This window comes from Typopeltis vanoorti, chromosome 15 (genome assembly GCF_054136105.1).
Source record: "Typopeltis vanoorti isolate ZY-2024b chromosome 15, IOZ_Tvanoo_1.0, whole genome shotgun sequence".
In the NCBI taxonomy this organism is placed as follows: domain Eukaryota; kingdom Metazoa; phylum Arthropoda; class Arachnida; order Uropygi; family Thelyphonidae; genus Typopeltis; species Typopeltis vanoorti.
Genome location: NC_143563.1, coordinates 79,066,662 through 79,080,715, shown reverse-complemented (window position 1 = coordinate 79,080,715; position 14,054 = coordinate 79,066,662). Strand labels below are relative to the sequence as shown.

The window sequence follows — 14,054 nt, the reverse complement described above, 5'->3', positions numbered from 1 at the left end:
AGAATGCTTTTAACCAAGATTTCCTTATAATTAAATTAACAATTTTTTTTGTTATTAATTTCCTATTAGTTTTAACAAATTTTGGCGAATAGGCCATCATATGTTGAAAAAACACTGTAATAATTTAGCCGACATAAATGAGTCACCGCTCATAAAACATGTTCGGCGAATGATTAGGACGTGATCACACCAATCGCACTGTAATTGGTTCTTTTGTCGCGTGGCGTGACTTTCTGCGGCAGTTTTATTACACACATTTTCGTGATTTTAGGGAGTTAATTATAAAAACACAGCAGAATTAAAAAGTTAAAAAAAAACTTGATAGTTTTTTCAATGCAGTTTTTTCAAACCTAAACCAAGCGCCTCAACATCGAACATTAACTTCACATTAACTTATCTAAAAGTGTGAAAATTAAAAGTTGTGTGTAAAACAATTTTTTTGTTATTACAGTGCTAATATTGATAAAATTGCAGTATAATGTTACAGATATTATTATTTTAAAAAATTCGCGATTTAACGGACACCCCTTAGTCCCTATTATAAAGAAGAAAAAAAAAAGGTCAAACTAGTTCTTGCTGGATACCGATACAAACAGTGTTGGTAATGAATCATTAGACCTACAGAAATATTTTGGAAAAATAAAAAAAAGCACAATGTTAATAATTTCTGTTCAAGACCTTTCCTATTCCCTCAGCCATACGACTGGTGGGAGTAGCTGTACGTTACCATACTACGGAAGATGATTATGAGTAAGGTGGTTTCCCGTTGCCTTTCTTGCAGTAGTATATTTTTATGACTGTAGCCGTATGTGTTTACGGGACCGATTTGCCTGTTTTGAGGGATGAAATAAATCGAGAGTTTACTTTACTGTATTAGTAATTACTCTTCTCTGTTTTGAATAGAGCCTTCTTAGCTTAGTCAGTATAGACGAAGCTCTTTGGTCAGAAAGACCTGGGTTTGATTCCCGTCAGTGACATGCGGAACTAAGTATATTTTGTATGGTATCTTTCACTGGTATCGTTCGACTAAAGGTGAGTTAACCGATCTCATACGGAAGTGGTGGATTTTTCCCTCCGGTTACTGGGAGTTTTCATCCCTCAAAACAGGCAAATCGGTCCCGTGAACACATACGGCTACAGTCATAAAAGTAAACTAAGGCAAGGAAGGCAATGGGAAACCACCTTACTCGTAATCATCTCTCTAGTATGGTAACGTTCAGCTACTCCCACCAGTCGTATGGCTGAGGGAATAGGAAAGGTCTTGAACAGAAATTATTAACATTGTGCTTTTTTTTATTTTTCCAAAATATTTCTGTAGGTCTAATGATTCATTACCAACACTGTTTGTATCGGTATCCAGCAAGAACTAGCTTGACCTTTTTTCTTTATATCAGCTGTTCTCTCTAATGACTTCAAAAATATTCTATGCCTTCATTACTGAAGCCTTCTTTTGAACTACAGGTACAAATAGGTCGCATTGTTCGATTTCCAGTTTTGAAATTTGCCCATATCGCTCTACTTGAAATTATCTGCCATCTCCGTGCTTAGATTTTAATACTGCAATTAATCTTTCCGTTTCTCGATCAATTGCAGCCTGATTGGCCCCGCTTTCCAACCAACAGGCTTTGGATTCGAATTTCCTCCTCGGGCATGGATGTTTGTGATGGGAGATGAAAGATGATTGATGGGAGATGAATTTCATCGCCTGGTGTGTGAGACGACCGCCCTACTTATTGGAGGCCCGAAGTGGCATGAAAAAGTTCCATGTTTTGTCTTTAGAGCAGTGTTTTCGGACTATGCAAAAAATTAAAAATACAAAATATATATAAAATTGATTTTAAAAAAATAGGAAAAAAGCCTTAGCCTACCGGCAGTTCAAAATATACTTTAGGTTTGCAATAACTTTTCGTGGGTTGGAGGAACATAAAAAACAACTTATTACCTGAATATAACACATCATAGTTATTATTTAGCATCATCACCTATTTATTATTATTATTATTATTATTCGTGACACCTCCAAGGAGTCCGAAGACTCATCGCGGGAGGACACCTACTATACAACTGTCTCCACCCACCGAACCTCTACAACCAATCATCTCTATCAATGCCATCTACTGCCCGCCACCATTTCATTTGTCATCATCCCGGTAACTCTGATTATGTCGACTACTTCTCTAATTCTGTTTGTTCCACTTTTTCCTGTTCATGCTTCTTAAATTGTGATACATGTCTTGAATTCTGATGACTCTGAGTATGTTTCCGTTGAGTTTCGCTGTTCGTCTGGTTCCTTGACGAAAGCAGCCGGTGCTTTGTTTTAACCGCGCATTGTCCCTGCTGGCATGAAATTTAATTATGTTGTACTATCGGTTTTTCTTGTGTTTTAAGTTTGTATTTTAAAGCCTACAAAATGCAGTTTGGATGGCTAAGTCCCAAATTATTAGCCAACTTCGTTCTTTTAGTGTTGAAGTAGATACTAATAATGGGATGCATCACGAGGGTGAGGATGGGGTAAGAAATCCTGGTCGATTTTTGGTATTTCTTATATGCTATGTGAGTGTCTGGAAATAACCAGGCGGAGCAAGTTATTTAGCTCTGACCCTTAAGTAATCCCTACCGTCATTAAATATGTGTTTATTTTAGGTCATAGTGGAGGACTTTAATTTTAGATTATTTTGATTTACTAGAAACGAGAATTTATGATTCTATTATTAGAATCTGAATTCTGGATTCTTCTTGTTATTGGAATCCAGAATTTCAAGGAAGGCATGCTTGTGAATAAAGTACCAATACTGATGAAACAAATCACTTTAAGAAGACCCGTTATTTCAATTTTTTTTTCCGCTTTCCACTCACATATCTGAAAAATGACATATTAATGAAAAAAATGTTTGCAATATTTTCTGTAATTACAATGTTAGTAATTAATGAGCCAGAGCTGTATCTTTTCTGGTTATTTTCAGCAAATTTTCGAGACACTACATTTCAATAGCATAAGAACGTTGTTATGAAATCACTTATTACAAACTTACATTTAAGTTCATGCGGATGTAAGTGTAAGATAATTCTATTCGGGGTCCCATTGGTCCAAACTGGTAAGTATTCACGCATTGAACTTTTTTGTTATAACCTAGCTGTATCGACATTATAGTTGGACACACACACTCTCTCTCTCTCTCTCTCTCTTTGTGTGTGTGTGTGTGTGTGTGTGTGTGTGTGTGTGTGTGTGTGTGTGTGTGTGTGTGTGTGTGTGTGTGTGTGTGTGTGTGTGTGTGTGTGTGTGTGTGTGTGTGTGTGTGTGTGTGCGCGTGCGTGCGTGTGTCGTGATCCTTGAAGAAACGACAACTTAGGTGTTACTACCTGTAAATCTTACCTGCCTGCGCTTTGGGATCTCCTCAGTTAATATTGCCTTTTGAAAATAAAAATGGAAACCTAGCGATTTTTCAGCCTTGCATGGTGACAAACGCTTTGATGTATTGTAGGATGAAAATTGTTCCTACTTAACTGACATATACGAATACATTTCAGATAATTATGACCTTATTAAGGAATATGCAACTCTTGACATTAAAAATTACTTGACAAATGGTCTCAAAACGGGAATGCTTTCATATACGTAGGCTAGTTTTAAGATCAGGCAGGATATACACCCTATGACATGCATATCACTTCATCAAGCAGAATGAGAGAAAGGCAACAGGTAAGAAGAAAGCAATAATGAAAACTAAGAAAGCTAAAAAGGAAAAGGAGGAGGGAAAATTAAGAAAAGAGAACGTTTCCGGAAAACAGCAGAGTGGATTATTATTATTATTATTATTTGTTTCGTTTCTTTTTAAATTTTTTAAGGATTTAGAAAATGGTAGTGTTAGAAAAATAGCAACCACATGAATTAATATTTGTGTTTCATCTTTCTCTAACATGTTGTCTAGTAGCTTATGTGATTTAGATTATCATTTTGTAATTTGATCAGTGCCCAGAAATTGGTAATTCTGAAGGATTATAACCCTATATATTTGAAATAATCTATTAGTGTTGTTCAATTAATTTTCGGTATTGAGACCCCATGTTTTTAAACATATTATAGGTTTATTAGAATAAACGATATAATCCAACAAGCTTCGTAAGTCGACGAATTTCAATCATGAGAGGTAAAAACTTATATAAAGAGACTAGAAAAATTAATTACACAATAGCAGATGTTATCAGAATTTATTGTGATGTACGCGTTCGAACAATGTTAGTTATCGTTGTCACGCTCTGTGGCATGATGCGTGTAATATCTCAGGTCGGCTGTTGTTAGATTTTTGATGGAATCAGGCCAAACTTGGCGTAGGATTAAGCCTTGGCTTTTCTTACATTGTATGGGGATATGGAAAATTTCTAAAGCTTCTTTAAAATTTCTTGTAAAACAATTAATTAATACACAGTGTGTCGTTAAGTATGAGTTGATTTTTTACAGGACAGCCGTTTGAATAAGAGTAACAAATTTGTTTATAGTTTTGACCACTAGAGTGTGTTGTAATCGCAGGTGCAACTTTTGAGTCGGGTTACGCAGCAGTTTTCGTGTGGCAGCCGTTGAATTAAGAATGTTTGAGTCGAGCATGCGATAAAATTTTAATGTAAATTAGCAAAAACTGCTACAGAAGTGTATCAAGACTTAGTACGACATATGTAAACGTTGTGTGGAGTTGGAGGAAGATTATTTTGAATCTGTGTAATTAACAATTCTAAATATATATTAAAGATACCAAGCAATTTTATAAGTTGGTTTTAATCCTTTTTTCCCAAGTAAGCAAACAGACATATAATTTAAGTTTGTGTCTGCATATAGTGCAAGTCTGAGGCAACTCGTGGTAAAGGTGGTGTAAGATCCGATCACTTTCCTTAGTATTTTCCCCTAATACAAAGCACATCCCCTTGCGGAGATGTATGATGCTATGCATTAAAGGCAAGGGCCACTACCCAGACCGGTTTCGACCTTTATTAAGGTCTCGTCAGTGGGAGCCAGGCCTAAAAATGCCAAGACAAGTTGCCACAAGGTGCTCTGCATTGTTTCAACCTTGGCATTTTTAAGTCTGGCTCCCACTGACGAGACCTCAATAAAGGTCGAAACCGGTCTTGGTGGTGGCCCTTGCCTTTAATGCATAGCATCATACATCTCCGCAAGGGGATGTGCTTTGCATTAGGAAAAAATACTAAGGAAAGTGATCTGATCTTACTCCACCTTTACCACGTGTTGCCTCAGACTTGCACTACTACGTGCAGGCGCAAACTTGATTTATTTGTCTGTTTGCTTACTTGGGAAAAAAAGCTTAAAACCTAGCTTATAAAATTGCTTGGTATCTTTAATATACTATATACCCAAGGTAAAAAACTTTCTACATTTTAAATATAGTTATTTGTTTTGATATAGTAATTGTTGTCTCATTACTTAACGGGCACACTGTGTATATGGCCTTTCTGTTTCTTGCCAAACTTCTTGGTGGCCTGTGTTTGTTGTATGGAAGACTAATCCTGATTTGTGCTGCTTTCTTTTTTCAACGTCTTTTACCTGTTCAGACATGCGAATCATCAGAAACCTTCCCGTTTGACCTACATAGAAAATGCCACAAGATCTCCTGATTTTTTGATGGTATGGTATGAAGGTTTTAGTGGATGTAAGAACTGCGAGATCTTACACATTAGCAAAAAAGCCACTTTAACGTTGTAATCATGAAGCAATGTTACAACTTTGTCTGTAGTATTCTTGATGTAAGGTAATGTAATTGCATTCTTGAAATCTTGTTTATGTAAAGGAGCTGTCGTCACCTATTAAGAATTCTGGTAATCGTCTTTATTGATTGTTTTCAGTTCGCACCCATTGGAGCTAGGGGAGAGAGAGAGTATACCTCAGGTAGTGAAGTTCTTCAATCAGTTTTTCTGACTTACTGGAAATACTGTAGGCTCTATCTCGTAATGTTTTAATCATGCTTATTTTTTTGTAATGGATGGTAGTCCTGTAAAAATCTTCCGGTTGAGGAGATTTTCTGTACACTGAAAAGGTCTTTATGTTAATAATATGATAATTTTAACTCCTAAGTCAAGAATTATAAAGTTAATATTATTAATATAATACCCAGATGTGATAGAGATGATTCCATTGTCAGTGCAGTGGCAGATAATTTGATTCCAAATATGCTATGCATTGCACATTATTCTGACTTTATTAATTTGTGGAACCAATTCAATATTGGTTTGGTGGCCATGGTATCATTCCAAATAATAATGAATGATAGATCAGGCGAGTTGAGCAGGGTCATAAAACCTCTAACTATTTTTAAAGAATCAGAAATGACACCACAGAAAATTTTATTACAAGCAGGTATGGAGGATATTAAAAAAAACAGCATTAAGGGTACTCACATTAACAGTAGAAAAAATCGAACGTCAAACCTTATCAAGAATGGTTTCAAGTGCTTTATATACTAATTCACTAAATCTTAAACAATATGTTCATGTGATTTAAATTATTAACTGGAGAAATTACTTATTAGGGAAGCTTTAAACTACCAGATCGGTGATACATTGAATTTCTGTTCTGGCCAGGAAATTTGAGACAGTGTGGTGCATAATAAGCATGGTATCTGCACATTTGAGAGTTGAAGTATGTTATTATAGTGAAAGAAGTGGTTATTATTATTATTATTGTAAGAGATCTCCAAGCATTCGAGGAGTTTAGGACTCATCGAGAGAGAGAGAGACCACATATTACAATCATATGTCGCTTAGTGAAGAAAAAATCTACGTCTCCCTCCCCTTTCTAGATTGCAATCATTCTGAAGTCCATAAATTTTCAGTATTTTCTCATAATCGACATTCTGCAATCCGTTCCGATGTTATCTTTAACACTTTCCTTAGCACCCTCTCCACTATATCTGCATCACCTTGGAAACCAAGTGATCAGATCTGTACACAGTAGTCCATATGAGGCCGTATAAAAGCTTTATAAAAAGAAAAAAGTCTTCCTTATACTTATATATCGATGTTCGTTTCGGCATTGAGATTATCCTCTGGGCTGCATTTACAATATTTGCTATATGGTTACTGAACTTCAACTTTCCTAGCCTAGTCAGCCTCGTCTAGCATAATCCAGCCAATACAATGCAGCATTGGATATCTCATTACACCAAAGTGCATAAATTTAAATTTGCTATCATTGAACTGGTAGCCATTACCACATGCTCACAATTCTGATGGAATGATTTGAATATCATTCTTGATTAATCCTGTCTATCTCATTATCATTATCAGAAAATAGCCGTACGTCTCCTGTCAAATCATTCCCAATGTCATTTATGTAAAGACTGAATAACAGTGAACTAATCCCTGTGGTAATACACCAATGGTCACCTTAAATCTTACAGATTTACATCCCCCATACATAACTTTTTGATATATATCAGTCATTCTTTTATCCAACCTAATAGTTTATAATCTAATTGCATACTTTCAACTTATGTGACAGCATCCGATTTCTTTATACTGTCAAAAGCTTTAGAAAAGTCCAAAAGTATGATGGTATATCCAATCTTCTTGTCTAATTCAGCGTTAATTTATTATAAAATGTGAGCAAGTTACATAAACATGACCTTCCTTTAGCAAACTCATGCTCATTCATTGTAAAGTACAGATTTCCTGTCAACCCATTTCTGTAGGCGATCTCTTGTCAACTTTCCAAAATCTTCGCTACTATTCTAGATAAACTGATAGGTAGATAGTTAGACACATTAGTCATTGCACCATCCTTGTGCAATGAGGTTATTATACATTCTTTCCACTTCTCTGTGCTGAGACTTAAATTATGCAGCCGGCAAAGGCTCAACCAGTTCAGCTGAACACTCTTTTAGCATTCAAAATTCTTATTCAGTTTATGCAGTAGCTTTAGTATACCTCTATGTTGATATCTTTTAGCAAAATGGGCAGCCATTAGTTGAACAATCTCTTCTGTATTTGCCACCGGCATACCATCCTGAATGCATAGCATCTGCATTCCGAAGAGTTCACATTCATTCTTTCCTTTACTTGCAACATTGGGTGTTGCTTTAGTTGTGTGAGTCAGTTTCTTTTCATATCCACACTCACTTAACGTTCTGTATAGCCGACATCATTTTTATGTACATGATATTCCTTCCACATCATCCTCTTAAAAATCTCTTGCTTAATACGACTGCCATCCTTTTCATTCGCCCCATGTTTATTCTTCAAACTCTAGGGACACATTCCGATATTGCATCATTGATGTATTTTTAATACTTTCTATGTATTGCCGATATCCTTCCCATCTAACAACCGATAGTATAGGATATAGCCTAGTATTCTCCTCAACTGATCATAATTTCCTTTGACTCGAAGTTAAAGAGTATCGGACTTGATTACAGTGTCAGAGGAGGGGTTTCATTTAAAAATGTGAGTTTCTACCTCCAGCTGGTAGCAGTGATTATGCTGTACTGATCTGGGAAGGGTAACCTTTTCTGAATGAAATATCCATACTCTTCCCAGATCAGTACAGCATAATCACTGCTACCAGCTGGAGGTAGAAACTCACATTTTTAAATGAAACCCCTCCTCTGACACTGTAATCAAGTCCGATACTCTTTGACTTCGAGTTCCTTAAGTCATATGCTGCTTAACACGTTATCTTGAAAATCCAACTTCATTCTTCTCATGAGATTTCACCGCTATTCAATCAACTTTCAGATAATTAAAGTCACACATGATGACTGATTGTTGAGGATCCATTAGGTTTATTTAGAGATACATTTATTGTCACCGGCAACTGATCCACTAGATCTGTAGCAACATCCCACTAAGTATTTAATCTTGTTGATTAAATTTATGTAACTTCAAACTCGCTGCTATATTTAAAATTGTTACTAATATTGCAATCATAGCTTTATACCCTAACTGACTTCTGATGACTTAAGTTATCCCATATCATTCCCATCACCACCACCACCCCCTACACACACGCGCGCGCGCGCGTGCGTTCATCTGTTTGGTAGAGGATGTAAGATGATTCATCGCTCCATAACACCTCCTAAGCTTCCATGTCCCATTGCACATGTTTGTGCCACTGAAGACGACGCTGCATGTTGGTTCGGATAATGTAGGGCTTGCATATTGCTGTCCTTCCATGAAATCCCATGTTGTTATCCTTCATTCTGAATGTTCCTGTGCTGATTCGTGTTTTCCATTTAATGCCCGGAACTCCGCATTCAACGCGTCGGCCGACGAATGGCAGTTTTTACATATTATCCTTCGTAGTACCTTACGGTCACGTTCTCTGAGTGTGATGAGTCGCCCACTGCAGGTAGCACTTCCGTCTCAGTATGGTATCACTGATTGTTGACCTGAGATGGCCCAATTTTTGCTTAAGAATTAGGCTTGGCATCCTATCACAACCTCTTTCAGACTCCCTCAGTTCTCGTCTCGCAGCTATTTCAATCCTAACACAGTTGAAATGACTTGGGAGCCTCACATTACTCTAATTTATACCGGCTACAAACACGTGACTCGTTACAAGGCACGATTCATCTTGCTCATGGGTTGTCTAGTTTCTTTCCAAGTACTGTATATCGGTTTTGGCCAATAATTTTTTTTCTTTCTTTCTTTCTTTTTCCTTCTTTCGAATTTGTGTGTGTGTGTGTGTGTGCGTGCGTGTGTGTGCGTGTGTGTGTGAGAACTCATTTGATATTAGTTATATGAACATCCCGGTATAAATAAGCATTTGGGTAATTCTTGGAGTTCATGGCGTTACTATCCTACATGAAGACTGATATGAGGAATGAAAATATTATTTTGATTAAGCTTCGCCTCAGTTAATGGCAATGTACTGCGACCGTCGTCTGCTATATCGCATTTGGTAGATGGTATAGCCAAACAAATTTAGCGCGTAAATTTATATCACCCGATTTGTACCACATAATATTACCCGATATTAAAACCTCTCAGCCATCTGTGAATTTAAAAAAAAATACACAAATCCTAGTTGCCTTGCTTAAGGGTGGAGAATATATGGGAGCTGTTGTTAATAATGTCCATTCTTATCTTATCTTTCTGTTCGATATACTGTACTTTATTTTAATATCAAAAACTAAAAACATAGAAAAATATGATTCAAAATCATGATATGATTATATTGTGGTAAGTAGTTACTTATCACAATGACTGCTTCATTGTTCATATCACACCAAATCTACTACACTAATTTCTATCATAGGTTTACAACCAATAGTGAATGGGATTGACATGGAAAAAAGGCTGTGAGGCGAGTGTATTATGTTATTGTACATATTCTCTGTTAGGTTTATGCGGAAGAAAAAAATAGAGTGTTATCTCCTCCGAGTACGATAAAGAGGCATTCACTCACTCATTCTTCTATATATTCGAAAAAGACTGTTTTTCCCATACTGAATATATCTAATTGACGTTAAATGAATATCGTATGATTTGGAATACTATAAATATTGTTATACAACGCTATGTCATACTACTTTTAATCAGTATCTTTGTGATATTTAATGAAACTGAGACAGAGCAGACAAAAGAAAGGTACGAATAAGGAATTTCGATGGTAAAGAAAGCTGCGTAAGTAATTTTTTTACACATAAAAATTCAATTTAATGCTTTTTACACCTTTAGACATAAACTCATTATACGCCTTTAGACATAAAACTCATTTTCAGACATCATCCCAAGGAATTTATATATGTATATTATGATTTTGTATGAAGTCACTTATCAAAACGAACTTGCAACGCTATTCATTATGACTTTTTAATTTTATGAAAATCTCTTCGATAATGATATTATACGAGTAATGCAATAATTATCTCAAAATTCAAAACAGAGATTTCAGTGCAGATTAATACTTCCAGAATATTAATTTGAAAGTTTTGCAAATTTTAAGATATGACTGTTGGTATCCTGATATAATCAGGAAACTGACAGTCATCTAGAACTTAATTGCTAGTCGTATGCCTTCCGAAATTCTAATGCGCGAAGCATTCGCACCATAAAAGCGCTTTTTATAAAATAAATACTCGTGATTTCAGTGAAATTTTTCGTTTTTCTTAATGAAAATAAGAAAAAAGTAAATGAAGTATAATGTGAGTCAAAGGTAAAACTGTCTTTTACCTTTGGCGTGCAGTTTCCAATATTACGAGTGGCATCAAATCGTCTGTAATCGCACTACTTAATCGGTAAATTTCTTTCTACGGCTACCTGAGCGCAGAAGAGACTTCTCCATTTCCGTTAATGGCGATGAGTAAGTAGATATGCAGTGCTTATTCGTATTCGTTGGATGTTTTGACTATGCAGTGGAACAGCTGCCTATAAAGAGAAATCACACTTTACCTTCAAAAGTATTCATACACCAGCTATTTATTAAAAGAACTGCTTGTTTATTCAGATTTATAATGCGAATTAATCGTTGACATTGATTACAGTGTGTTACTGATTAGGAATGCTTTGTGATAGAAAACAGCCGATAACTTTTTTATGCTTCCTTCAGAGGCATGGTGTATTCGGTAGTGGACAAGTAGTTCTGACTGTGAAGCTTAACTTGTATGAAATGAAGGTTTAGCTTTTTTAGGGTATGCTATAGAGAAGTATAAAGTTCTATTGAAAATAATGGTTCCTCATAAGCACCAGTGTAACTAGCAGACGACTGTTGAAAATATCAGTATACTGTACTTGTAAGAAATGCGACAACCAAGCTTCCAGGAAAATGCGACTACTACTACCACCCTACAAACCACCTGGTGGACCCCTTACCTTCCCCACACCTCACTATAATACTACTACTACTACTACTACTACTAATAATAATAATAATACCATCTTTATCTTCGAAGTCACTGCCAGGATGAGATACTGATGATACATCGTGCTTGGAATTTTCCAAATACCAGCGCAAGTGTCAGCCTACAAGAATTCGTAGTGTGACTTCACTTTCCATTCTTTCACAATCTACAACCAAGTTTGCTTTGGTTGCGCATACGAGGGTGGTCTGAAAAGTTCTAGGCCTCGACCATAGATGGTAACACTATCAACAAGATTTTTTTTTCTGAGTTGCAACATTTGTTATAAGCATCCATGTGAAATAGCAAGTCATTCTATCAAGTAGTTTGTTTTATACAGCTGTCTGAAGCAAAAGTGTTGTCTGTATCCCTTGAAATGAATAAAATTGAGTATCGTGCGGTTATAAAATTCTTTATAAAAGAAGGTTTAACGCCAAAAGAAATTCATTCGAAGTTCATAAAAGTTTATGGACACTCTTCTCCTTCGTTTTCGACAATTAAGAAAAAATGGGCTGCCGAGTTTGAATGTGGCCGTACCAGCTTTGAAGATGATCCACGTAAAGGACGTCTAAAAAGTGTAACACCAGAAATCATTGACCAAGTGCACTATATGGCATTGGATGGCCGGATAGTCAAAGTGCGTGAAATTGCTGAGACTATAGGCATTTAAAAAGAACGTGTAGGATATATTTTGCATGAACAATTGCAAATGAAAAAGCTTTGCGCAAGATGGATGCCGCGCTTTTTTGATCACAGCAGATGAAAAACGCACTCGCATGAAAATCTCTGAACAGTGCTTGGAGCGTTTTAACAAGAATAAAACTGATTTTTCGTGTCGATGTATTACTATGGATGAGACTTGGATTCACCATTACACACCAGAATCCAAACAGCAGTCAAATCAGTGGACAGCAGCCGGTTGTTCAGCGACAAAGAAGACAAAGTCGGTTCCTTCAGCAGGAAGGGTCATGACATCGGTGCTTTGGGATGCTAAAGGCATTTTGTTTATTAATTATCTTGAAAAGGGTAAAACAATAACCGGGGAATATTATTCCGATCTTTTAACCAGACTAGACGAAAGCATTCACAAGAAAAGACCCGGTTTGCAGAAGAAAAAAATCATCTTTCATCAGTACAATGCACCTGCCCACAAAGGTGTTTTGGCAATGGGAAAATTAAGGGATCTGCACTATGAATTGTTGGAACATTCACCCTATTCCCCAGATCTGACTTCCATCCCTTCCCAAAACTAAAACTATTCCTCGCTGGTCACCTTTTTTCTTTGAATCAAGAGGTGATTGCAGCTGTAGAGGGGTATTTTGCAGATCTTACTGAGAACCACTACAAGGACGGGATAATGGCGCTGGAGCATCGCTGTTGTTGAAAAATAAAAATAATTTTGAAATTATAAATTCATTTATTCATTGTTAGGCCAAGAACTTTTCAGATCACTCTCGTATGTGGGGATTTATGCGCTGTGGAAATAACAACAATTCATTATGCACATACGTCCATATGGATCGGTAACCTCAGTATTCGCCGAGATTAATAAAATGGTAACATTGCCACTTTTTTGAGGATTATTTTTTGTGTCCATAGAGCTGTCCAGTCAATATTGCAAAGTGATTTGGACCTGATTCTGATAATCCATTGTCTTGTCAATTTTTTGAAAAGATAGAAGACAGCAACATGACGATCACAAAACAACGAGCCACTAGACAATAGTATGCATCGGAATTTGACTGCAGTATCAATATTTTAACTAAAGTGTGTAATACACTTTAGTTAAAAATCAACCCATCCTTTAAAAACGGTTCAAGTGATTCCGAATTTTTACGTTCATGAATGCATCTCTTGATAATGCGCAAAGATTGTCAGACGTACCGTTTCATTTTCCAGGAACTTATTCCCAAGATTTGCTCAACTTATGTTGAGTGAATCTTGACCATTCATAAACGCAGAACGTTGGATTCGAGAATGTTTATGTAACGCTCGAAAACCGTTCCCCCTTAATTTCGTAACACCTTGCTACTCCAATGCAGTGAATAATTATTATTGTAAAATATAATCAATATAATTACCTTTCTAATGAAATTACTATAAATGTAATATAATGCATTTTGCACTATTGTTTCAAACCCAAGTTGCACGACATATTGCAATATATTTGATGCAACGGATTTACTCAGCTATGTCACATAACTGGAGAAACTT

At 36.2% G+C, this 14,054-nt stretch overlaps 1 protein-coding gene and 1 long non-coding RNA gene across 5 annotated transcripts in view; one reads left to right on the top strand and one right to left on the bottom strand.

Annotated features, from left to right (window-relative positions):
* The window catches only part of LOC150098918 (uncharacterized), a 359,215-nt gene that overhangs the window by 74,145 nt on the left and 271,016 nt on the right, over nucleotides 1-14,054 (top strand). The gene's annotated exons all lie outside the window — the stretch shown is intronic.
* Nucleotides 1-14,054, bottom strand: part of LOC150098919 (glutamate-gated chloride channel-like) — a 345,862-nt gene that overhangs the window by 80,178 nt on the left and 251,630 nt on the right. The window contains exon 3 of one of the 2 annotated variants that reach the window (XM_090405610.1): nucleotides 11,176-11,370. The exons of the other annotated variant lie outside the window; for it this stretch is intronic. Coding sequence (XP_090261736.1) covers nucleotides 11,176-11,210 — 35 coding nt within the window. The 5' untranslated portion in view covers nucleotides 11,211-11,370. The remainder of the gene's footprint in view (nucleotides 1-11,175; nucleotides 11,371-14,054) is intronic. 2 annotated transcript variants of the gene reach the window in all.